This window comes from Megascapheus bottae, chromosome 17, assembly GCF_031878675.1.
Source record: "Megascapheus bottae isolate mThoBot1 chromosome 17, mThoBot2.hap1, whole genome shotgun sequence".
Taxonomy (NCBI): domain Eukaryota; kingdom Metazoa; phylum Chordata; class Mammalia; order Rodentia; family Geomyidae; genus Megascapheus; species Megascapheus bottae.
The window spans coordinates 45,514,267-45,540,759 of NC_143525.1; the positions used below are offsets into that span (position 1 = coordinate 45,514,267).

Below are 26,493 nucleotides of genomic sequence, written 5' to 3' on the forward strand. Positions count from 1 at the left end.
AGCTAGCAAATGGGTTTAAACATTACATCAACTTCCTATGTGAGTCAAGGATCTGTTTGCAAAGAATTCTTAAAAATGTAGCAATAGGTCTACATTAAAAACATTAGATGAACAATATTTCTCCCATCTAAAAATTGAAGAATCTCTGATTCTATAACAAAAAGCGGAATAAAGGAAATAAGCTATTGATCTCTATATACGCTATGTTACATAATTATTGTGGAAGTGCAGCTCATAATTATGTCACCATAGGTTCCTCACTTATCTGAACTTGTATTCGACTGTATGCAATTAATAACTGAGGCAAATCTACCCAGTGAAGAGTCTCACTCACCATATGGTCATAATCCTTTACTTTGGCAGACTTGCTTACTCAATGGGTGAAAGCCATCAAGACTTAGGAAAGGCAAGCTGAAGAAAATGAAACCAGGTGTATCAAGTAACTGGACCATGCTTCCTTATCAGAAGAATCATTATCAAAATTATCTTGACTGGAAAGAGATGGAAAGAGCACAATTAAGTGAAGAAAGGGAGGGGCCAGGAGTTTGGCCTAGTGGTAGAGTGCTTGCCTTAGCATGCACGAAGACCCCAGGGGTGCTGTAGCTCAAGTGGTAGAGCTCTAGCCTTGAGAAAATCCAGGGACCGTGCTCAGGCCCTGAGCCCAATCCCAGGACTGGCAAAAAAAAAAAAAAGAAAAAAGAAAAATGAAGAAAAGAAGTGATCATCTTATAGTTAGAATATTATGACAGCTAAATATAAGCTACTTTACCAATGAGAGACATTTAAGCAGATGAAATAATTTTAAATCCCAGGCAACTTGAATAACCAGTCTTTATTGTGTTTTATACCATCAAGGACATTAACAAATGAAGAAATTAATTAAAGAGAGTAGTAGTTTTTTGGGTTTCTTTTTGCCGGTTGGTCCTAGAGCTTGAACCCATGGCCTAGGTGCTGTCTCTGTGGCTCTTTGTGCTCAAGGTTAGCATCCTAACACCTGAGCCACAGGGCCACTTCCTGGCTTTTTCAGAGTGGTTTATTAGAGATAAGTACCAACAGACTTTTTTGCCTAGGCTGGCTCGGAACCAGGATCCTCAGATTTCAGCCTCCTGAGTAGCTAGTAGTATTATAAGCATGAGCCACAGGCAGAGCAGCAGGCTTCTTCTTGGCAGCCCTCATGTGCTGTATCTTGTCCATACCCCCACCACTGTCCTACCAGAAAAAAAATAGGGCAGGAGGTAGAAATAGCCAGTCTCAAGATTTTATTTTAAAATTCTGTTCCAGATGCCTCTGTACAGCATACTTCACACTTTCCTTCACACTTGAAGGGGAAAATCCTTTAGAATTCACATCTGGGTGTTATTTTTTTAGCATAAAGCTTTTATTCTTCTATAAGAAGCATCTCTCTTGATTCAAAGCACAGAAATGGCAATGAATTTTATTTTCATGTTTGATTTTCACCACGTTAAAATTTGACATAAAGCATTGATAAGATCATTCACATACCCCCTTGCTTTTATATGGGAGAGGGGTCTAGAATTTGAACTCAGTGCCCTACCACTTGAGCCATGCCTCTAGCCCTCCTTTTTGTTGCTTATTTTTGGAGATGGAATATAGCAACCCTTTTGTGATCCTCTAGATCTCAGCCTCCCGAGTAGCTAAGTTTACAGGCATGAGACACCAGTGCCCAGCTTAGGATCACTTGCCAATCTCATGTGTTTATAGCTGATTTCAAATGTTTGGTAGAGATGATTATAAGACGTGAAGTATTCCATGAAAACAACACTTATACTGGAATCGTAAAATTACATTTTCGTTTTTTACTTTTCTTTCTTTGGTGTGCCAGTCTTGGGGTTTGACCTCAGGGCCTGGGCTTCTTTTTGCTCCCATTTTCTTTTTCTTTTTTCTGAAGTCTGGTGGGCTTTTGTTTTGTTTTGTTTTTGATCAGCTGTGGGGCTTGAGCTTGAATGCAGGGGCATTGGCTCTAAGCCTTTACGCACAAGCTTTTCGTACTCAACCACTTGGAGCCACAGCACTACTTCTGGTTTTCTGGTGTGGATAACTGGAGGTAGGAATCTCATGGACTTTGTAGCCCAGGCTGGCTTTGAGCTTAGAGCCTTAGATCTCAGCCTACTGAGAAGATAGGATTACAGGTGTGAGCCACCAGCACTGGCTTTAAAGTCTGTGTTTTAACTTTTATTTTCAAGGGTTTCCTTCTTCTTACTTTTCTGGACAGAGGCCTTTTTCCTATGGAAAGAAAGAAAGAATGAAGAAGGTATTTTATATATATATTTTTTTTTGTAACTCTAGGGCTTAATAAACATTTATTGAAACTTACTGTATATTAAAGCATACGAGGCATAAGCAACACAAAGATGTATTAAACATGACTTCTGCCATTTAGAAAACCTGTCTCCTACAGTACAATAAACTTTGATCCAAACCTACTAATACAAATTCACACTGATATAGTGCATATTAAACATTATATATAAAAAATTAGTAAGAAATGTCAGACGTGAACCTCGAAAGTCTAATTCTAGAGCTTGGTGAATGATGAATGGCATACACTAAGAGGAAAAGAAAATAGAAATATTTTTAAGAAAATACTATATAATACATTATATTAACATGAAGTTCTTTGATATATTAACATCCAATTTACCAACTAACCAACCAACCAACCCTGATCAGTAGAGTTCACATTATTTACATAAATGTTTTCATTAAATATAGAAAGGAGGAAAGAGGAATTGATCTGCCAAAATCCCCAGGAAAGTAAATATCAGAATCAGTTCTGTGACTCCAAATCCAGTGTTCCCTTCATTACATCTGTAGTGCCTGAAATGAGTCTACTGGGTCTACTGCAGTGAATCAAAACTGGGCTGAGATATGAACTTGTAAGTTACCAGGTATGGGCAGGATCATTCAATGAATATTCATAGTATATACAGGTAAGCTGGAATAAGACAAGGAAAACTTTTTTTTTTTGGGGGGGGGTGGGTCATGGAGCTTATACTAGGCCTGAGTGCTGTCCCTGAGCTCTTCAGCTCAAGGCTACCCCCCTACTCTTGAGTCAAGCCCCGCTTCCCATTTTTTCTAGAGGTTAATTGAAGAGTCTCAGGTCCTTTTGTGCCTGGGCTGGCTTTGAACCTTGATCCTCAGATCTCAGCCACCTGAGTAGCTAGGATTACTGGCATGAGCCACCATGCCAGTTGAGAACTCTTGTTTGTGTGCTATATTATTAAGTTTGATCTTTAAATGTTAAAGAAATGGAAAGGAACCATCCTAAGTGGGTAGAAGGTAGGACAAGATTAATATCAGTATCCTCAAAGTCTTCACGCACATAAAAAATTTTAAGGTATAATTATCTAAAATACTGATGTATCTTATTAAAGATACATCTGTACCAGTTATGCTTAGTGCCTCAAGGACTGCATCTGGAATCTTAGTTTTAAGATCATACAAAGAATAATGTTCTAATGCATGGTAACTGTTCTGATGTTGACATCTCTACCTCACTCACAAGTCTCTGTCACCAGTCTAATTGTCACTCAGAAATGGATGTCATACAATTAAAATAAATACATTAAGAATCCACAAAACTAAGTACAAATGGAATAAAAATGCCTAGTGCAGAGCCGGGCATGGTGGCTTATACCTGTATCCTGCTACTCAAGAGGCTGAGATTTCAGGATCAAGGTTCAAAGCCAGCCCAGGCACTAAAAAACATGAGATTCTTATCTCCAATTAACCACTAGAAAACTAGAAAACAGGAAGCAGGGCAGTAGCCTTGAGCTAAAGAGCTCAGGGATAGCACCCAGGCCTAGAGTTCAAGACCTATGACCTGACTCCCTCCCCACCCCAAAAAAAGCCTATTCCTTCAAGTAGTATTTTTGTGATTTGTAGCATTTATTCTTCTTCCTTAAAGCTTAAATGCACCAAAAGACAGTTCTATATCCTGTCAATATTTGATCTGAATACTAATATTTACACAGTCAATACAAAAATATACATAAGGCTCCTATGCTGGTAGCTCATGCCTGTAATTCTAGCCAGTCAAGAGGTCGAGATCTGAGGACTGAGGTTCAAAGCCTCAAAATGAGAAAAGAAAAGCAAAAGCTAGAAGTGGAAATGTAGCTACAGCGGCAGAGCACCATCTATGAGCAAAAGAGCCAAGCAAAGCATGAGTTCACGCCTTAGTTCTATCACAAATTAGGACTCTTATTCTACTTACAAAGCACATAGTAGTTTTCAAGCCTTTGTTCATCTTATTTATTTTTTGTGCTAATACCAGGGCTTGAACTCAGGTCCTCAAGCTTTCCCTTAGGTTTTTCAATCACAGTTGGTGCTCTACCACTCGAGTCATGCCTCTATTTTTAATTTTTTGCTGGTTAACTGGGGTTAAGAGTCTCTTGGACTTGTCTGCCCAAGCTGACTAAGATTCTCAAATCTCAGCCTCTGGAATAGTTAGGATTATAAGTATAAGCCACCAGTGCCACCTTTTTTCTTCTATATGCTGATTTTACCTACCCATAAAGATAGCTCTATCTCACTTTATAACTTTAGCAATCCATGATCTTTTAAATTCTTTTTTATATTCTTATTTTATTTAAAACCATTCTTTTTTTTTTTTTTTTTTTTTTTGCCCATCCCGGGCTTAAGCTCAGGGCCTGAGCCCTGTCCTTGGATTTTTCTCAAGGCTAGAGCTCTACCACTTGAGCCTCAGCACCACTTCTGGCTTTTTTCTACGTATGTGGTACCAAGGAATTGAACCCGGGTCTTCGTGCATGCTAGGCAAGCACTCTACCACTAGGCCAAACTTCCGGCCCCCCATTCAGTTTTTTTTTAATGCATACTAACCTTTTTTGCTAACTTCAAGAAAGATAGCTTACTTTGCATTTATTTGCATATTCCATCAGCACCAAGTTCCTTGTAAGACAGTTTAGTAAATGCCTACTACTTGTAACATTTTTCTTTAATGACTTTTAATGAACAGGTCTCACAGAAGTAGTATTCTAGGTCATTGGGGCACACGCACGCACGCACACACACACACACGCACGCACGCACGCACACACACACACACACACACACACACACACACACACACACACACAGTTATCAGGGGCTAGGAGCACGGCTCCAATAATAGAGCACTTACTCAGCAAGCTTAAGGCCTTGAATTCAAGCCCTCGGAACACAAAAATAAAAAATAAACTTAAGCCAGGCGTGGTGCTCACCCCTGTAATCTTAGTTACTCAGGATGCTGAGATCTGGGGATCATTGTTCAAAGCCAGCCCAGGAGACTCTTATTTCCAATTAACCACTGGAAAACCACAAGTGGCTCTGTAACTCCAGGGGTAGGGTATTAGCCTTGAGTTGAAGAGCTCAGGGATAGCACCCTGGCCTAGAGTTGAAGCCCCACTGGCCCAGAGTTCAAGCCCCTCGACTGACAAAAACAAAACAAAACCTTAAAAAGAGCTTAGTAAGGGGCTAGGAGCATGACCTAGTGGTAAAGTGCTTGCCTAGCATGCACGAAGCTCTGGGTTCAATTCCTCAGTACTACATACACAGCAAAATAAAAAGCCAAAATGTGCTGTGGCTCAAATGGTAGAGTGCTAGCTCTGAGAAAGCTTAAGGACAGTGCCCAGGCCCTGAGTTCAAGCCCCAGGACCAGCAGGGGAAAAAAGAGCTCATTAAAATTGAATAATTGTATTAATAGCATTATTATTCTAGTTTCATTTTTAAATTATGTAAAAAGGTAGAACAATTCAGAATATTAGCAGATACACACCTAACCTGTGTATTACTAGTACCTCTGGACAAAATACAACAGATTTGTATTTACTGTCTAAGACTTATGCTTTTAAGACCTCCAGAAACTAGGCTAAGCTTTTAAATTTTTTCTAAATAATACTTCTTAGAGGTTACAGAATACTTCAGCATAAGCCTTGAATCCTGCCCAGGATATGAAGCTTCAAGACTGGATCAGATTGGTCCTAAATATTGGTTTCTGCAGCAGGTTATGTGGAGATAAAAACAATGCAATTCTCATTTACAAGTACAAGAAAAAAATCCAGATTAATACACAGAGAAAAAGATTTCAAGATTAAATCATTCAAGGGGCCGGGAGTTTGGCCTAGTGGTTAAAGTGCTTGCCAAGCATGCATGAAGACCCGGGTTCGATTCCTCGGTACCACAAACATAGAAATAATGCCAGAAGTGGTGCTGAGGCTCAAGTGGTAGAGCTCTAGCCTTGAGAAAGTCCAAGGACAGTGCTCAGGCCCTGAGCTCAAGCCCAGGACTGGCAAAAAAAAAAAAAAAAAAGATTAAATCATTCAAGCTCCCCAATCAAAAGCCAACTTAGGATACTATTTTCATCACATTCTATTTAATTGGCTGTAGAATATCAATTCTACTGCTAAAAACTTACTCTAAGGAAAAATAATGCCTCTTAACTACATGACAAGCAAACAGCAACTTTTCTTACTATATATGTATAAATATACTTACCGTTTAGCTTGCTCTAAGAAATATTTTGGAGTTGTACTAATACTCTCTCTTTTCAATGGTTTCTTAATCAGCTTTTTCTTTTGTTTGCTGAAAGTTACAAAGCAAGAAAAGAAATAAAATGCAACATCATTTAGAAAAGCTAAAGCTAATAAAACTAGTTTTGATTCTTGATCACAAAATTAATCTTTTAACCACTAGCAGGTTTGAGGTAGGGCAGTATCCACGTTAAATTAACTCAAATGATCTAGTAGTATCTAATAGAACTCAGAGAATTATCTCAAAGGGATAATAATTTCAACTAATCTTTTTCTTTTCTTTTCTTTTTTTTTTAAGATAGGTTCTGGCTACAAAACCCAGGCTAACTTATAACTGATGACTCCCTGGCCTGGCCTCTTGAATGTTAGTCAATCACTTCTTTTTCCTTGAAAAGACATTATGTTCGGTGGCAACCTTGTATCCAAGAAGCAATAGAGTCTCATTTTGTTCAATAAACTTTTTTTTTTTTTCTGGCCAGTCCTAGGGCTTAAACTCTAGGTTTAGGTACTGTCCCTGAGCTCCTTTTGCTCAAGGCTAATTCTCTTACCAGTAAGCCAGGCTCAGTGGCTCATGCCTGTAATCCTAGCTACTCAGGAGGCTGAGGATCACGGTTCAAAGCCAGTCTAGGCATTAAAGAACATGAGACTCTTATCTCCCATTAACTACCAGAAAACCAGAAGTGGGGTTGTGGCTCCAGGGGTAGGGTTGTAGCCTTGAGCTGAAGAGCTCAGGGACAGTGCCTGGGCCCAGAGTTCAAGCCCCATGACTGACCAAAAAAAAAAAAGAAGGGAGGGAGGGAGGGAGGGGGGAGGGAGAGAGAGAGGGGGGAGGGAGAGAGGGGGAGAGAGAGAGAGAGAGAGAAATTTTAGATAAATACAAGATTATACCTTAGTAGTTTCTGGAAGCCTTTTATGTATTCAGGTACAGGACATCCAGCCTGTTGGATTACATTGGCAATACTGAAAGAGGAACACATAAACATAAACCTGTGTCCTGTCAAAACCATAAAAGATGCTCTAGACAGTGTTCTGATTATCATCACACATTACAGTGTTGACTATCTTCAGATAGCAGCCACCACCACATTAATCAAGCCCTAGAAAGCTAGGTCCAATCTTGGAGGAAATGCCGTGAAGCCAGTTGTTTCAATTTATTAAGTAGTATGCTTGTCACTATAGGTTTTTCTTGTGTAGTACTTTACTTGCTCCTCATAATAATCCTATGTGGAAAATATTATCACTATTCCCACTTCACAGACAGAAAAGCAAGGGGCACAGTCATATTTATGCTGGGGTTACAAGTCACGTTCTCAGGGGTTAATATCTTAAGTTGATGAATGCTGTAGGAATACCACTTATATATGCACATGTGAAAGTCTATTCAAAGTGATGAAAATGTTGATACTAGAGTCTCAGAAGATTTAAAATGATATCAAAGTATAACCCCTTTTGGCCATGACTAATTTCATTTGTTAGAAGTGCTAAGTGCAACCAATTACCTTCAGCCAAAAATAAATGGAGGCAGCCAAAATGCTGAAAACCTTTATTAAAATCTACAGCCATGAGTGGTAGTATACACCTGAAACCCCAGAAGAGGGGAGGGCTGAGGCAGGAGGATTCTGTATTATACTACACAATAAAATCTGTCACAAGAAAACAGTCTTTGATGACGATACAAGCATGGTGGTTCTTGGCTGTAATCCTAGTACTACGGAGGCTAGGAGAGAAAGATCAAGGGTTAAGGCCAGCTTGGATTACACATCAAAACTCTTATTTTAGTAAGCTTTCCCTCCCCAACATACAAACAACATCCATGATGACATGTTAAAGGACGACAACCTGAGATTCTAGAAGCATATGTTACCTAAGAATCAAAGTGCTATACATAAGTAACAGTATTACTGTAAATGGCAGAGTACCCTGGGACAAAATAGAAAACTACTTGGCTCTACAAGTAATGCAAAGGAAGCAACAACGGTGTCTAGGCTGAAGAGACTTTACAAATTATTCACTAATTTAAAAACTGTACTGTACTTTAGGCAAAATCAACTGATGGCTGACTATTAAAAGAGCTCTGAGAATCTGAAACTTAAAGTATTCCATTTGGATTATTTCCAAATTCTAATAACGAGAGGGCAAAAACAGGCCCTCTCATTTTGTGTGTCTGGCTCAAATGTACTTCATTTACTGTTAATAAAATCTGAAATATTCTGCAATTATATTAACATAATTTACATATTAAAAAATGAAGCACTGTTGTCAACAGATTACTAGGTTGTTTTTTGAGCAATCCTCAGCTCCTGACTTACCTTCTTAACAATGGTTTGTCATCTTCTGTGAAAAATGTAACAGCTTTTCCCTTATGTCCTGCTCTTCCAGTTCGACCTGAAATGAGACCAAAAATTTTGTTGAAGGAAAAGAGATTCAAGATATAGACTAAAAATTCACTGGCTTGCCAGTGAACTGGCTCATCCCTGTAATCCTAGCTACTTAGGAGGCTGAGATCTGAGGATCAAGGTTCAAAGCCAGCCCCGGCACAAAAGGACCTGAGATTCTTATCTCCAATTAACCCCTAGAAAATGGAAGTGGGACTTGACTCAAGGGTAGGGTGGTACCCTTGAGCTGAAGAGCTCAGGGACAACGCCCAGGCCCAGGGGTAGGGTGGTAGCCTTGAGTTGAAGAGCTCAGAGACAGTGCCCAGGCCAAGTTCAAGCCCCATGACCCATTTAAAAAAAAAAAAAATCACTGGATTATCACTAAAATTGGTTAAGTCTAAAAAAAAAAAGTGTGCTTAAAGGGAACAGCAGAGGTACTAAAGCAGATGAGAGAGCAACAGAGAAAGGGAAAAAGGCAACTCACCTATCCTGTGGATATACTCCACTGAGCTGGTGGGAAAGTCATAGTTGATCACCAGGTTCACACCTTTAAAATCAATCCCTCTTGCAAGCAAGGCTGTACAAATGAGAACCCAGATTTTTCCTGCTCTGAAGCTATGGACTGTGTTATCTCTCTAGGTAAGAGAACATAGATTAAATGCTTTAGTACCACTCTAGGAATGGAAAACAATACTAATATTTTTTTAATTAGTTGGTTCCTTATGTTTCTTAACATAAAATGGACCATACCTGTTGCTGTGTTCTTTCTGCATGAATAACATCCACATTAATACCTTCATATATGAGCTCATGAAACAGTTCTTTAGCCCTTTCAATGGACTGAACAAAAACCAGAACAGGTGGATTAAAACCCTGAATGAAAGAAGACAAAAATGATCACATGTAACTTGTAAGCAAGCCACAATCAATTAGAATTCATAATAGTACCTCAGTTCACAATTCAATTGAATGTACTAGGGGTCCAAATCCCCCCATCCTCCTCTCCACCCACTCTCCACCAAGGGTTCCTTCTATTCAACCTGAACTGTGCTCCATCTTGCCAATTACAATAGATATAGATGGAGGGAAGGGAAGAAGAAAGGAACAAGAAGGGAAGGGAAGGGAGGGGACAAAAGGAAGAAATCAAGTGCATTTTTTATTCTGCAGTGTCCTAGTTCTTCTGTAACAAACCAACAAGGGAAATACGGGCTTTGAGACCTTCAGGTAATCTTTTCCTAGTCTACTTTAAGCTAGGAGAAAAGTTAGTTAGGTAACTAAATATGAAACACAAGGAGGAGGAAAATATGGTATGAATCCTTCCACTGTAATAAAAGCTTGGTGAACTTTATGATACACCCAGTCAAGACTGTAGTCCAATATACCTTTTTCACAAGTTCTCTCATGGCCAGAAGTTTTCCAGTCTCAGAGCCAACAAAGAGAAGCTCTTGTTCTACAGTCTCTACTGCAGAATTTCTGAGAAGAAAACACACTTTGTAAGAACCAATTTTTGCCTTTCCCCTTGAACTCTAATAAAACTAATGAAAAATGTATACAAAACAACAAAGTTGCAATGCCCAGCATCTTTTCATTGAGAGAATCTCAAGGACTTTCCTGCCCTGGATGTTCTAGAACTGTAACCTTTTCAATCTCGTGAAGCCTCCCATGAAGGCAGAATGACAGATATAGGCTACCATACCCAGCTATTGGTTGAGTACAGGTCTTGCAAATATTTTTGCTTCAGCTGGCTTAGAACCATGATCCTCCTGATCTCAGTCTCCCAGGTAGCTCGGAGTACAGGCATAAGCCATCCACCTGGTCTAAATTTGTTTCTTACTGATTATTGGGAGTTCACTTACATACCAATACTTAAGGTACATTAAAACTTCAGAATATTCTAACATAATATAATATATTATGTAATAGCAAGTATTTTCCCATTTTGTTGTCGCCTTCCTAATAATGGTCAGCTTTCTTTTCAAACAAACAAGTGTTAAGTTTAGATGTACAGGGTGTTCCACTTTTTCACTCCTTTTTTTTTTTTGAGATAAGTCTAACTGTATTTCCCAGGCTAACCTCTAAATCCTCGGCTTAAACAATTCTGCAGCAGCCTCCAAAGCGGCAGAATTACAGGTACACACCAGCATGTCTAGTGGTTTTGTTCTTCTTAATATGGTATTTTGTATAGCTGTCTTCTTACTTACTGTTCCGCTGGTATTAGAAAACTCAATAGGGTCAAATACGTTGAACTTTATTCAACATAAAAATATTACTAGCCAGGTGTGGTGGCTCACCCCTGTAATCCTAGCTACTTAGGGAGCTGAGATCTGAGGTTTGCAGTTCAAAGCCAGCCTGAGAACTAAAGTCCATGAGACTCTTATCTCCAATTAACCACTAGAAAACTGGAAGTGGGGCTATGGTTCAAGGGGCAGGGTAGTAGCCCTGAGCTGAAGAGCTAAGGGACAGCGTCCAGGCCCAGAATTCAAGCCCCACAACCAACTGAAAAAAAAAAAATCCTTATGTACTTTATTTGTTTAGGCACTGGGATCAAACTCAGTGATTTAAACATGCTAGGCAAATATTCTAATGCTGAATCCATTCCTAGCACCTACCAAATTATTTTCATTAAAATTTTTTTTGGTGTGTCAATCCTGAGGCTTGAACTCAGGGTCTAGGTATTGTCTCTGAGTTTTTGCACTCAAGGCTAGCACACTACCATTTAAATCATAGCTCCACTTCCAGCTTTTTGATAGAAAATTGAAAACAAGAGTGTCATAGACTTCCCTGCCCAGGCTGTCTTTGATCATGATTGTCAGATTTCAGCCTCCTGAGTAGCTAGGATTAGAGATGTGCACCACCAGGGCCTGGCCCAAAATAGTTTAAAGAAGGAATGAAAAACCACGTGGCTTGGAAAGATCAGCTTTGTGTGGGCCTATTTATATAAACCATTGAAGACACTAAACCTTTAGTGGCCAAAGAGCGCATTATATTTGTGAATGGGAAAAAATCAAAGGCATAATGATAAGAATAATAATGCAAAAAATGTGAGACTCTCCTTTTGGATTACTCTAAGATGGAAAATCTTTCATCAATCTTAAACAAAAAACAGTCAAACATATTCCCTTGTTATTTTCATGCCAAGCAATCAATTTCTTAGCCTAAAACACACACACACACACAGTAAAAGAAACCAGTAAGAATAAGTAACTAATTACCTTGCTCCAATGGATACAGTAATGACATTATCCAAGTTGAGTCTGCACCACTGTTCAACATCATAAGCAAAAGTTGCACTGAACATGGCTCTTCTGACTTTGTGAGATGTGCAGGCCAGGAAAATGGAAGCCAGCTGGTCTCTAAATCCAGTTTTGCCATCTTCAAACAGTTTGTCTGATTCATCCACCACCAGCCATTCAACACTAAGAAATAATGAAACGATTTGTAGACAGTGAACTAAAAGATCAGTCTGGGCACCTCACTCGACTGTGGAGTTAAGCTATGATATTGCTTCTCAGAAGAAGAGAATAAGAAAAGAAACAAGGGGTCCAGGAGTTTGACTTGGTAGTAGAGTGCTTGCCTAGCATGCATGAAGACCTGGGTTTGATTCCTCGGTACCATATACAGAGAAAAAGCCAGAAGTAGTGCTGTGGCTCAAGTGGTAGAGCTCTAGCCTTGAGAAAACCCAAAGACAGTGCTCAGGCCCTGAGGTCAAGGTCCAGGACTGGCAAAAAAAAAAAAAAGAAACGAATACAATTTAATGTAATCACCTTTTCTTAGCTAAGGCTGCATTAGCATCTATGCGCTTCACAGAATGCTCATGAACTCCATCTCTTTTGCTGAGAGATGCAAAAAGTCTAAACTATGCACTGATTACCAAAATATATAACTTTTTCAGACCAGTGGGTTTTTTCCTATGAGTTTAATGAAAACTTGTTCTCAGCACCAATGCAGTCTTAAATTGGAAGACAGCATGCTCTACAGGACAACAATATAAGCACCTGAGAACAAAATGTAACTGAAAAAACACACATAAAAGATATTAAAATAGTGCTCAAACCCTGAGCTTAAGCCCAGGACTGGCAAAAAAAAAAAAAGATATTAAAATATTACTGTACCTTGTTAGGTCTATTCCTGGTGGATCTTGTTTTAGTAAATATATTAATCGATTTGGAGTAGTCACAAGGATATCTATGGAAAAAACGAATAGTAGAAATTATAAAAATAAGATTTAGCATTCTTCTTGAAATGGAGAAGCCTCCTAAATTTCAGTTAATAACTTAAGTTAGAAGGAGAGATTATTTTATTAACATAAAAGCTATTGTTAATTAGCAACTAATGCACACATATTTATCATCATAGCATACACTAAACTCTCTCTCTTTTTTGGCACTGGCACAAGGACTTGAACTCAGGACTCCACAGCTCTTGCTAAGTCTGCTTGCTGATGGCTAGCGCTCTACCACTTGAACTATGGTCACTTTGGAGATAGAGTCTAACAAGATTTTTTTTTTCATAGGCTGGTTTAGAATCACAATTCTCCAAATCTCAGCCTTCTGAGTAGACAGGATTATAGGTATGAGTCACCAGCTTATGATGCCTACTCTTAAATTTGAGAAATCTTCTTAATAGATAAGATATAACACTATGTAATCCAACCATTGATTTTCACGCGCACGCGCGTGTGTGTTGGTCCTGGGGCTTGAACTCAGGGCCTGGGCACTGTCCCCAATATCTTTTGATAATGGCCAATATCTCCACTTGAACTATAAATTAACTTCTTGCCTTTGTGGTGCTTAATTGGATCTGAGTCTCATAGACTCTTGCCCAGGCTGGCTTTGAACCACAATCCTCAGATCTCAGCCTCATGAGTTGCAAGGATCATAAGGAGCCATTGGCACCTGCCTCTCAATTATTTCTTTTTTTGTCATTGTGGTGCTTGAACACTGTCTTTGGGCTTTCTCAAGGATAGAGCTCTACCACTTGAGCCACAGTACCATATCCGGCTTTTTCTACGTATCTGGTACTGAGGAATTGAATCCAGGTTTTTGTGCATGCTAGGCAAGCACTCTACCACTAGCCCAAACGACAATACTTCCAGTTTGAGTGATTAAATGGAGATTAGAGTCTCATAGAGGCTTTCCTGTCCAGGTTGGCTTTGAACTGATGCTCAACTCTCAGCTTCCTGAGTAGCTAGGATTATAGGTGTGAGCCCCGAGGACCCAGCGGGAAAATCCTTTCTTTAAATGAAAGTTTATTCAAGAAGCTCAAGGTAAAAAAACAGTTAAAAGCAGATTTTCTGGTTGGGTAAAAAGAGATACAATTATTCTTTTTCTTTTTCTTTTTGAAGGCAAGTACTAAGGCTTAAACTCAGGGCCAGGGTACTTTTAGAATTTTCATTCAAGGTTAGTGCCCTACCACTTGGAGATTATGTATATATATCCACTTCCAACTTTTTGCTGGTTAATTGGGAATAAACCATCTCCCACACTTTTTAGATCCCCAGTAGTTCAACTTTCTAAGTAGCTGGGATTACATGAGTGAGCCACCAGTGATTAGCTTTGTAATTTATTCTTATCTGCCATGATATTTCCATAACAGTTTCAAAATCAATAGCAAACAGTGCTGTTTTCAACCGTAGAACTGTTGACATTTCGGGTCAGAGTATTTTTTTTTTTGGTAGTCCTGTGTCTTGAACTCGGGGCCTGAGCACAGTTCTCGGGCTCTCTCAAGGCTAGAGCTACATCTCCAGCTATTTTTCTATATATGTGGTACTGAGGAATAGAACCTGGGTCTTTGTGCATGCTAGGCAAACACTCTTACCACTAGGCCAAACTCCTGGCCCCCAGGGTATTTTTTTGTAGGGAGCTGTCTTGGGCATTGTAGGAAGTTTAATAGAATCCCTGGCCTTTACCATTACAGGCAACTGGCCCCTTCCCCAGCTTTGATGTCCTCAGACAATGTCTTCAGACATTTCCAGTGTCACTGAGGTAGAGAGTGATGGAGAATACCATCTCATCACTAGTATAAATTCATATAGTTATGAGAAACAAAGAGAAGATATCTCTTGGTTTAGTTTAGTTTTTTTGGGGGGGAGGGGCGGTTTATGTGTGCCAGTGCTAGGACCTAAACTCAAGGACTAGGCAATATTCCTAAGCTTTTGCTCAAGGATAGCACTCTGCCACTTGAGCCATAGCACCACTTTCAGCTTTTTTTCTAAGTAGTTTATTGGAAATAAGAGTCTCAAGAATTTTTTGTTTTAATAGCTGGCTTTGATCAGATTTCAGTCTCGTGAGTAGCTAGTTAAGTGTGAGCTATGGGCGCCTGGCTATCTCTTGGTTTTTGCTTTTTTTGTGTGTGGGTCATGGGGATTGAATTCAGCCTGGGAGTGGTCCCTGAGCTCTTGAGCTCAAGGATACCATCCTACCCTTGAGCCAAGCCCCACTTCCTAGTTTTCGAGAGGTTAATTGGACATAAGAGTCTCACGTTCTTTTGTGCCCTGGCTGGCTTTGAACCTTGATCCTCAGATCTCAGCCTCCTGAGTAACTAGGATTATAGGCATGAGTCTCCTTGCTGTGCCCATGCCCCATGCCCAGCAGTTTTTGCTTTTAAATAATGACTTATGCTTAAACAACTCTCACATGCTCATCAGAATACTTAGAAGTCCCAAATCCTAACATGCTGCGTTCTCTAAGTATGAGTTTCTTACCAAACTTCTTAGATGATTTGGGACCAAATTTCTTGGCTGCCACTGCTGCCTTGTGAATCATGTGTATTCTGAATCCTGTTCCCTCAGAAATTTTAAGTAACTCTCGGTGAATCTAAAACAGACAATGATAAAGCTTGAGCGGCCTAGATGCAAGGATAGGGTGTGTAGTTTCTTTTACATTATTCTCGTATTTATTACCAAGCCATAACTATCTCAAACATGCAATAATCTGTAGACTCATCTGTAAGGTTAGCATTTTCAAATTCCAAAACCTAAAAGACAATTTTTTCTTCATGAATTTACCATCTAGTTCTAAAAGCCAAAACCAGCCAGCTAAAACATTCCTTCAATCTGGTACTGAGAAAAATAAGTTTTAATGAGAAATATATAGTCATAGCCTTTCAAGAATTTTATAGCTCTTGCCAAAGCAATATAATTTTAAAATCTTCATGTTTTAGAAAACTATAGAATGCTAAAACTGGCCCATATCCAGTAGTACACAGAATACATGGTACAGAATATTTGATCATGAGATCTTTTCTCCCCCTCAATAAGGAAGATTACTGAAGCGAATACCACAGGCATTTTTCTCAAAAGCTGTAAGTCATACCTGGCTGGCAAGTTCTCTTGTTGGGGATATAATTAGGGCTCTGAAGCCTTTATTTGTAGGTTGTTTCAGATGCATTAAAATAGGAATACTAAATGCCAAAGTCTTCCCAGATCCTGTAGGAGCAGAAGCCAAAAGTTCCCGACCCTAAAAACACAGAGTATATTGAGTAAGTAACATGAAAAGTACAAATGAGGTACCACTGGCTCACATCTGTAATCCTAGCTGAGAACAGGAAGACCTGATTTCAGGCCAGTCTGGGCAGAGAAGTTCTCATAGGCTTCTCAACACATCACTGAATCCAATGGTGTATGCCTTTCATCCCAACCCACACAGGTTCAGCGTGGCAGGATCATGGTACTAGGCCATCTCTGGCAGAAAAGTCAGTGAGACCCTATTTCCACAGGAAGGAACCTGGCACATGCCTGTGACCCAAACAATGAAGGAAAGCCTAGAAGTAGGTGGATCTCAACTCAGGTGTGTGCCTGGGTGAGAAGTGAGACCCTATCCTAAAAATAACCAGTGAAGACAGGGCTTTAGGTGTGGCTCAGCAATATCACATCAGCAAGAATAAGGTCTTAGGTTCAAATCTCTAGACTGGGTGGGGTGGTGGTGGTGGTGGTAACATTTTCAGAGATAATTCAGATAATGCTATCAGCTACAAAAATGACAAATAAATTAAACATACGAAGTCCAATTGTTAAAGTTCTCTCTCCTTTTTGCTTTTTTAACACCCTTACATTGTCACCACTGCCCTAAGAGTTTCTGAGCACTGTTGCTGAGGTCCATTTGAAAGGGCAAATAGTGTACATAAATGAAATCCAACATTAATTATCCACAATATTTTCAATTTTTCCTTCTTATTCAATTCTTACAAGTTTTTATCCTGCTATCTGTTCTGCTGAATTCCTAGAGATTTTGGTAACATAACAGAATGACTGAAGTTGGAAATAAAAAGTGATGACCTAAAGCCGGGTGTGGTGACTCACCCCTGTAATCTAGCTAACAAGAGGCTGAGATCTGAGGTTCACGATTCAAAGCCAGCCTGGGCTGGGTTGTGAGACTCTTATCTTCAAAAATCTGGAAGTGGTGCTGTGGCTCAAGGGGTTGGGTGGTAGCTTTGAGCTGAAGAGCTCAGGGACAGCACCCAGGCCTAGTTCAGCCGGGTTACACATAAGAACTACAAAAAGTACTTGAATTTCTGAAATAGCCATTGGGATAAACTAAATCAACAATGAAGACAAAACAAAACACACAGCTGAATGTTCAGTTTGAAGGCTGCAAAAACAGAAAAAAAAAGAAAAAGAAAAAAAAGAACTGAAAATTATGGAGAACTGGTGGCTGGGGAAAGGGTGTCAACACCAGAAAGACTATCTACCTATAGTGATCAAGAAATGGGGCCAGGAATTTAGCCTAGTGGTAGAGTGCTTGCCTAGCATGCACAAAGACCCGGGTTCGATTCCTTGGTACCACATACATAGAAAAAAGCTGGAAGTGGTGCTGAGGCTCAAGTGGTAGAGCTCTAGCTTGAGAAAGTCCAAGAACAGTGCTCAGGGCCTGAGCTCAAGCCCAGGACTGGCAAAGAAAAAAAGAAAAATGTTTTATGGGGGGGCACAATAATTTGAAATGGCTCTCCAAAGCAAGAGAAGGATTTAATAGGGCGGACAGACAGAAGGGATTGCACACTCCATTCGATAAAGACCATTCATTGTACTTACATGCAGCATGACTGGAATAGCTTGCATTTGTATTGGTGTGGGCATTTGGAAGCCTGAATCTAGAATGTTCTGAAGCAGCCGAGAACTGATTTTATATTCTTGGTCAAGTTGCTGAAATGTAGTAATTGGGTCAGGAAGATCAGTTCCCTGGACGTGAATCTTGTGTTTATTTCTTAAGAAGTTCACCTGAAAAGCAAAGCAAGGGGATCACCATGAGTATGGCCATAGAAACTCCATCTCACACTGTAAGGCACTAGCGGTGTCTCATAGAAACTTCAGGGCATATGAAACTTAGATCTAAGCCCTCTCCAATATGTACAGATAGTAAGTTCATATCCTCTTATAGACAGAAGACATCATAACAATGAAACCAATCATGCTTTCTTCACAGTGACTGCCACAAATAATGTGGTATTTAATCTAATGTATTACTGACACAGTTAGAATTTATAAGTACACATAAATTCCTACAAGGTCAGCACTGAATCCACACATTTTCTTCTTTTTCTTTCTTTTCTTGAGGGTGGAGGGCAGTACCAGAATTTGAACACAGGCTCTCGTGTTTGCTAGACAGGTTCTCTACCACTTGAGCTGTAACTGTAGACTCCTTGTGTTTTTTTATTTATTTTCTTTATGTGCCTCCCCCACAGAGAGCCTCTTGCTAACTTTGTCCAACTGAAATTCTCCTACCTCTACTTCCCACATCTTGGTTTGCTTTTGGCTATCGTCTCACTAACTCTTCTTGGACTGGCCTTCAACTGTGATTTTACTGTCTCTGTTTCCCAAGCAACTAAAATTACAGATGTACACCATCACATCCAGCTACATTTTTTTTTGGCAGTCCTAGGTCTTGAACTCAGGGCCTGGGCATTGTCTCTAAGCTTCTTTTGCTCAAGGCTAGCATTTGAGTCACAGTGCCACACTTCTGGCCTTTTCTATTTATGTAGTACTGAGGAATCAAACCCAGGGCTTCACGTGTGCTAGGCAAGCAATGAGTCACATTCCCAGCCCCTACCTACTTTCTTTATAAGCTGCTTAGCCTCTAAGAGTCAGTACTTTCTAGGTGCGAAAAAATGGGAGTTTAGTGGTACTGATTTCATTTGCTGGCTTAGCAACAGCCTGTTTCTGGATTACTAAAATATTCCACAGTAAGCTCTGTGGTAAGCTATAATTCCTGTCATATGAAGTCCTTCTAAGTGACCTCAACATATAGGAAAAAAGGAATCAAAGTTTCTATTTGTCAAAAGGGGCTGGCTGGGAGCAGTGGCTCATGCCTGTAATCCTAGCCACTCAGGAGGCTGAGATCTAAGGATGGCGGTTCAAAGCCAGCCCAGGCACTAAAAAAAACGAGACTCTTTTTTTTGTTTTTGTTTTTGTTTTGCCAGTCCTGGGCTTCAGCTCAGGGCCTGAGCACTGTCCTTGGATTTTTCTCAAGGCTAGAGCTCTACCACCACTTGAGCCTCAGCACCACTTTGGGCTTTTTCTAAGTACGTGGTACCAAGGAATTGAACCCGGGTCTTCATGCATGCTAGGCAAGCACACTACCACTAGGCCAAATTCCCGGCTAAAAAAGAGACTCTTATCGAGACTCTTATCTCCAATTAATCATAAGAAAACTGGAAGTGGGAAGTGCGGCTGTGGCTCAGGGGTAGGGCAGTAACCTTGAGCTGAAGAGCTCAGGGACAGTGCCCAGACCCAGAGTTCAAGCCCTAAAATATATGAGCCAATTATTTTGGCACATGTCTCTAAACCCAAATTAATATTTTATATGACCAAACTATATTCACTTTACCAACAGAATTATTGAAATCTAATGAAAAGGTCACTAAGTCAAAAAATACGTATTCTGAGAACTAAATCACTTTTCTAACCTTTTCCTTTCGGAGCTGTTCCAACTTTCCTGAAGTTAGTTTATTTTCCCCTTTAACCTTTTTATCTTCAATCTTTGCTTCCACAGATGATGTCCACTGTATAGTAGTATCATCTTCTTCAGAAGTAATATCTAGAATATATTTTTTAAAATTAAAAGATTTTAAGTGTCTCTAAGAGCCAGTGATTGTATATAGATTCCTTTCTTGAATACTTGTTTGTTAAACACATCATTTGAAATATGATGTAAAAATCAATGTTAATAAATTCTTTAAATAAACAAAATTTTAAAAAAGATTTTAAGTGTAACAGTTGTGGATGGAGTAAACAGGCCACACTGTCACATCAAAAGCCAGTATCAATTCTTTACCATATATATGGTGTATGTGTGTGCACATATGTGGGAGGTGGGGGGGGAGAGCACAGAATTCAAAGGAAAAAAAGTGAAAAAGTGCAGCAGTGGAGTACACTGGACATCGAGGAAACTATGCAATTCATGGTGGAGATGGAAGGAGGGAATGGGAGAAAAGGGAACAGATGACGCTGCGAAAGGAAATGTACTTATTACCTGACGTATGTAAATGTAGCCCTGCTGTATATCACCTCTAAAGCAATAAAGTTTTTTTAAAAAAGGTAAGTACCAGCTGATGAACTAGTTCAGAGAAAGCAGGAGGATGTGTCTAGAGTGAAAACTGGCAAGCACACTCATTCTTTTCTCTTCATTGGTTGTTTCAACTCCAGAATATACTTGAGAAGAATGAATTCATTGAAAAGCTACATAAAGAATAAGGGTGCCCAGCTTCTTTATGTCCAGATAACCAGATATAGAATAAATTGTGAAAGATTTCACTTTGAACTTACAAAATCAATCCTTAAATTAACTGTGAGGTACAAGTATTAAGTTGTACTAAAAGGCACAAAGCAGTGAGCTTGTTGTGACTCTAAGATACTGTTTTTATAAAAGAGGAGAAGGTACACAACCAAAGGTATATAAAGTATTCATGATTATAGATTATACAGTATAAAAACATAAGAATGAGGGAAAAAATGAAAGGAGTCACTTTTACCAATATGCATTATAAACTGATTTGTTGCACTGAAAACCCTTTGTACAACTATTTAAAAGATTAATAAAAACAAAACATATATGTTTTTGAACATGGGCAATAAATAAAATATTGCTAAAAAGAGAGGTATTAAGGTATTGCTAAACGAAGTATTAAGAGTAAAGAAGACAGAGATAAAGAGCAGAAATAAAATTTGTTTATCACCATATAACTGAAGTATTTACTACAAAAAAAAGGTAAATAGGAAATTTCATAAATGGAGTTGCAGACATGGCTCAGCAGTAGATGGCCTGCCAAGCAAATACAAGGATCCAAGTTCAAACTCCTGTACAGAAAAAAAAAAAAAAGGAAGAAAAAAAGTTCAAGGACAGCACCAGGCCCTGAGTTTAAGCCTTAGAGCTGGCAGCAAAATAAATAAATAAATAAATAGATAAATAAATAAATAAATAAATAAAACAAAAGAAAAAAGAAAAAGAAAAGAAACAAAGATAAAGAAACAGGAAAGGAAGTGGTCTGTGGTTCAAGGGGTAGGGTGGTAGGTAGCCTTGAGCTAAAGAGCTCAGGGACAGTGCCCAGGCCCAGAGTTCAAGTCCCACCACTGACAAAAAAAAAAGAAAGAAAAGAGAGACAAAGAAACAGGTAAATATTCCCATAATAAGCATAAGAGAGACAAAGATAGGAAAAGATAAGGTGAAATGCCAATGTCCTGACCAGTATATAAAAAGATGCAGTGCCATGGCTCAAGTGGTAGAGCACTAACCTTGAGCACAACGGGGCTCCGGGACAGCACCCAGGCTATGAGTTTGAGCCCTGAAACCAACAACAAAAAATTATAGTTGGTGCCATGGCTCATACCTTTAATCCTTATTACTCAGGAAGGTGAGCTCTGAAGATTGTGGTTCAAAGACAGCCCAGACAGGAAAGTCAGTAAGATTCTAATCTCTAATTCATCACAAAAGGCCTGAAGTGGCACTGTGGCTCAACTGGTAGAGTGCTAGCCTTGAGCAAAAGGAGCTCAAGGCCAGTGTCTAGAGACAGTTCAAGCCCCAGGACAGGCAAAACACACACACACACACACACACAGGCTGGGAGTTTGACCTAGCGGTACAGTGCTTACCTAGCATACATCCAGGTTTGATTCCTTGGTATTATATACAAAGAAAAAGCCAGAAGTGGTGCTGTGGCTCAAGTGGTAGAGCTCTAGCCGTGAGAAAGCTCCAGGACGGTGCTCAGGCCCAGTTTGAGCCCCAGGACTGGTAAAAAAACAACAACAACAAAAACAAAAAAACAAAAAAAAAACCCAAAACTCACAAAACAAAACCAATGATAAGTTTCATATGAGACTGAAAAAAATTAAGACCAATAATATTTAGCAATAAATCCCTTTGGTCTTCTTGCAGTGTTCCCACTGAAGGTTACCATGCTACAGAAAAAGTAACAGCAAAACTGGGCGTGGTGCCTCACATCTACAATCCTAGCTACTCAGGAGGCTGAGATCTGAGGATCAAGGTTTAAAGCCAGCCTGGGCACAAAAAGACCAAAGACTCTTATCTCCAATTAACCTCTAGAAATCGGGAAGTGGGGCTTGGCTCCAGGGGTAGGGCAGTAGTCTTGAGCTGAAGGGCTCAGGGACAGCGCCCAAGTTCAAGCTCCATGACCCACCAAGAAAAAAAAAAAGTAACAGCACCTGTGCAAAAGGATACATGTACAGGTATCCATCATAGCAATAACTATGTATTTTCTGACTTCTAAGCTTATATTATTCTTACAACTGAAAAAAAAACACCCTAAATCAAATTAAAAATACTGAACTCCAACACTCACCTGAAATCTTCCTTCTTTTTTTCCTACTGGGCTCCCCTTTCCTCTCAATTAGACTCTTTTCTTTTTTGCCTTCATTTTGGAGCTCCTGGTGTGTTTGTGATGCTTCAAAGTCACCTGGCTTCTTGTTTCCAAAGAAATCCAGAAGCACTTCTGAAGAATCCAAGTCATATTTCCTTTTCCCCACCTAAAACCCCCAAATATTAAATGAGAGTTATGAACACAGCATTTCCTCCATCCAGGCAGAATTGGTGGGTGGTAGGGGCGGTGGGTCCAATGACTTTCCCCCTTTTAATACTTTCACCCCAAATACTTCAAGCATATTTCCAAATACATATCTAAATTAACACAGCCTCATAGCAACCTCACACGGTAAAGAGTAGTATTTCAGATAAGAAAACCAAAGCATTGAAAAGTTAATTTGACTAAAGACTACAAACAAACGGCCGGAAGCAGCATTTGGACCTAGAAAACGTGGCGCCAGCCTTCAAAATCAGTCATGATACTATACAACATGGACACAAGTCTGACGTTAGAGATTTTCCACAATTAAGCAGGGGGTGGTGGAATACACTTGTCACTCCGGTTACTGGGGTCAGAGGCTGGCCACAGGCAAAAAGCAAAAGCAAATAAAATAAAATAAAATAAAGGCGTGTGTGTGTGTGTGTGTGTGTCGCAAGTGGTAGCGCGTTCACCTAGCAAGCTCAAAGTCCTAAGTTCAAATCCCAGTAAAATAAAAAGATTTTCCCCAAATGAGTCCATATTTCTGTTCCAGGACCCCGTTTCAAAATCGCAACTCTCACCGGTTACTTTATGCATGTTGGAGAAATGAAAAGGACCTTGTCCGTGCAGGACAGCCACTGGCGCACCAAACCAAACAAGCCTGGGTACACTAACGTGGAAGGAATAAAGCTTCGTTCTGAAGCCCCTTTCCAGGAGAAGTGCCTTCGAAAGGACCCTAACTTTGCTTCAAAAGGGAACGGGAGGGCGTGCCCTGTCCAGGAAGCCGGGAAGGGGCGGTCCGGGACCTCGAGGCCCCTGGGCCTGCGGGCACGCAGCGCCCCGAGGGAGGAACTAGGCCCCCAGCGTGGCCCGATCGGGACCGCGGGGTCTCCAGAGGCGCCGGCTGCCGCGTTCGCAGCGGGCTCATTCTCGGACTCCTGATCCTTTTCAATTACTCAGGCCTGCCTCCAGCTTCTGCGTACCTGGAATCGAGCCGCGTCGGCCGAGAAGCGTTTCACATCGAATCTGGCCCCGGCGCCCAGGCGGCGGAACAGATCGTGGGCATCCATCTTTACCCAGAAAGCACCGCGGCATCAAGGCGCCTGCGCGGATGGCGTCTCTGGTCTCTGGACTTCCGCCAGACTTCCGCCCGGCCCGGCTGCAGGCGGAAGTGGCCGTAGGAGGCGGAGCCTCCCCACCCCGGGAGATGGGATCCCTCCTTCACAATCTCCAACCCCACCCCAGGAGAACACTGGCAGCGCCTTCGTTTGCCAAGACCTTTCCACTGCCTCCGGGACAGACTGGTGTACAGCACGCGGAGAATCCTCTCCCGCGGAGAGGAGAGATGATAGTTAACAGGATGGAAGGCCCATGAAGCAGATAGGTGTCCCTGATAGAAGGAGGCCGCGGCCTGCTTTAGTCTGCAGCGGTCAGTGTCACTCGGCAGTAATCCTGGTTGAGGTGAGAACAGGCATCTTTCCCAAGATCGGGGACAGAGGAAACTCGTGCATGAAGAAGGGAAAAGATCTGGAGCATGAGAGGGTTAAAAAGAAAGTCCGAGTCTGGGTCCCATCAGAAATAAAACAGGACAAACCAGGGTGACGAGAGCTTTCTTTTCTACATTCTGGAAGAATAAGATATACGTATGCATTAGACGTCAGTAATATACGCTGCACGTTCATACACATAGAATACATGTTGAATATATGACATCTTGACTTGAACAGTGTATATGAATTGTAGTTATAGTAACAAAATCTCAGATTCGTCAGTGCTGAATAGGTGTTCTATCCTCTTGGAATGGTATTTCTATACCCACCATTAAACTTAAAAAAACAAAAACAAAAACAAAAAACTATTACCCTCCCCCCCCCCAGAAATTCTGGTCTTATTATTCTAGAACAGATCCCTAACCTCTCATTTTGGAAAGCTGCTTAAGATTTTTTTTAAATTATCATTAAGCTTACGAGTGCTAGAAGCTTGGCATAGGTGGCTCATGTCTGTAAACCTAGTTACACAGGAGATTGAAATCCTAAAATTACAGTTTGAAGTCAGCAGAGGGAGAGAAATCTGTGAGACTATTATTTACAATTTTCAAACAGCCTGTAATGGAGCTGTGGCTTAAGTGGCAGAGCACTAGCCTTGAGCAAAAAAGCTCAGAGACAGCCCCCAGGCCCTGAGTTTACACTCCAAGACCAGTCCATATGCCATAGTTGAGCTACAGTTCAACTTCTAAAGTTCAGATGGAACCCTGTTGCTTCTCTGTTTAGAAATCTTGATTCTCCATTCCATATTGAATGTGGTCTGAGTTCTTAGAACTTGTATCTCAGGCCCTAAACGGTGGCTATTAACCCTTTTCCTGCTTCCTTGATCAAGAAATATGAAACTTGGGTAAATTCAGCTGGCATTCAGCCCTCAGCAGAATGTGGGCAAGTTACTTTTCCTTGTCAAGCTTCTGGTTTCTGTAATTTCTTTACTGCTTCTATTCTGGATCTTTGCACATTTTTTTTTCTCTTTCTTCTTGGAATGTCTTGTTTCTTTTGGAAATCTCTTTGTATTTTTAAAGATTTGCTTTACATTTTCTGTTCTCTGAAATTTCGATTGAATGTCCCTACTTTGAAACAGCCCATCTTTCTCTGAATTCTCATGCAACTTTATAAAACACCTCTACTTTAGGTAAGTAAAACTTGCAGCCAACTGCTTCTTTCCTATAAGCTGTCAATACTTAGAAAGTTAAACTGTTTTACTTGTTATGTGTGTTCCTAGGAATGATCTTATGTGGTTAAACAAGCATTCTACAGCTGAGCTATACATCCAGCCCTTTAGCTTTTTTCTAATTGCAGTACAGTAAGAATTTGTTCCGATTTGGAACTTTTTGAGAACTATAGTAGTTTTGTTTATGGTTATGTTTGCTTAGAAAGGAGTCTAGTTCATGGTAAGTAGTAAATCTTATTGAATTAACGAAGGGAAATAAAATAAGCAGAGACCTCTAAAATTGCCAACTTTATGGATTTAGGAATGGGCCTATGCCTTTGACTTGGTGCTTTGTAATAAACTTAGACTGACTGAATGAAGTTATATGGAAACTGCCTTATACCAATGCCTGCCTTGACAATACCCAGCTGACTCATTAAGAGACCATTTCCTCTTCTGGGAAAACAAAACAAAACTATTTAAAAGCAGCATTAATAAAAGTGGCAAGGAAATTGAGTCACAATTTTGTATAACTGGAATTTCTCCAAAGACTAGTATGGTCTGATTGGCAGCTACACATGACTTCCCGAGCGTGGCAAGTGAGAACACAAAGTCTGTACAACAACACTGCAGTGGCAGCGAGTTAGGATAGCTTGTTGTTATGAACAGAGAAATCTAAATATGTATTTTGCTTAACATTTTCTCCTCCATTCTTTGCTCATCATCCAGCTGACTTGGGTGGCAGTGGTACTATTTTTACAGTGTATCCATCCGCAATCATAGCCAAGGCTGCAGAGATGAATTAGGCAGTCCTTGCTCTCAGGTAGTTTAGAGACTGCTAGAGGTAGAGACCTCTTTTCAAAGGTAGC

The 26,493-nt window shown here is 40.2% G+C and overlaps 1 protein-coding gene across 1 annotated transcript; it reads right to left on the bottom strand.

Moving 5' to 3' along the window:
- Positions 1 to 817: 817 nt before the first annotated feature.
- Positions 818 to 24,028, bottom strand: Ddx52 (DExD-box helicase 52). The gene is made up of 15 exons (XM_090351223.1): positions 23,914 to 24,028; positions 22,712 to 22,895; positions 19,823 to 19,953; positions 17,952 to 18,137; positions 16,237 to 16,380; positions 15,627 to 15,738; positions 13,036 to 13,108; positions 12,136 to 12,339; positions 10,306 to 10,396; positions 9,674 to 9,796; positions 9,408 to 9,558; positions 8,858 to 8,933; positions 7,437 to 7,508; positions 6,514 to 6,600; positions 818 to 2,244 (listed from the first exon to the last, which is right to left on the bottom strand). The coding sequence occupies exons 1-15, from the start codon at positions 23,998 to 24,000 to the stop codon at positions 2,187 to 2,189; spliced, it is 1,779 nt and encodes a 592-aa protein (XP_090207349.1). The 5' UTR covers positions 24,001 to 24,028; the 3' UTR covers positions 818 to 2,186.
- Between the last annotated feature and the right edge of the window lie 2,465 nt (positions 24,029 to 26,493).

Excerpts from the sequence above, each read along its gene's own strand:
- Ddx52 (XM_090351223.1), bottom strand. The coding sequence starts at position 24,000 with ATGGATGCCCACGATCTGTTCCGCCGCCTGGGCGCCGGGGCCAGATTC. Across the intron at positions 10,397-12,135 it reads ACTGTATCCATTGGAGCAAG|AAATTCTGCAGTAGAGACTG; the intron begins GTAATTAGTTAC and ends TTTTCTTCTCAG. Across the intron at positions 7,509-8,857 it reads GACAAACCATTGTTAAGAAG|TATTGCCAATGTAATCCAAC; the intron begins GTAAGTCAGGAG and ends TTCCTCTTTCAG.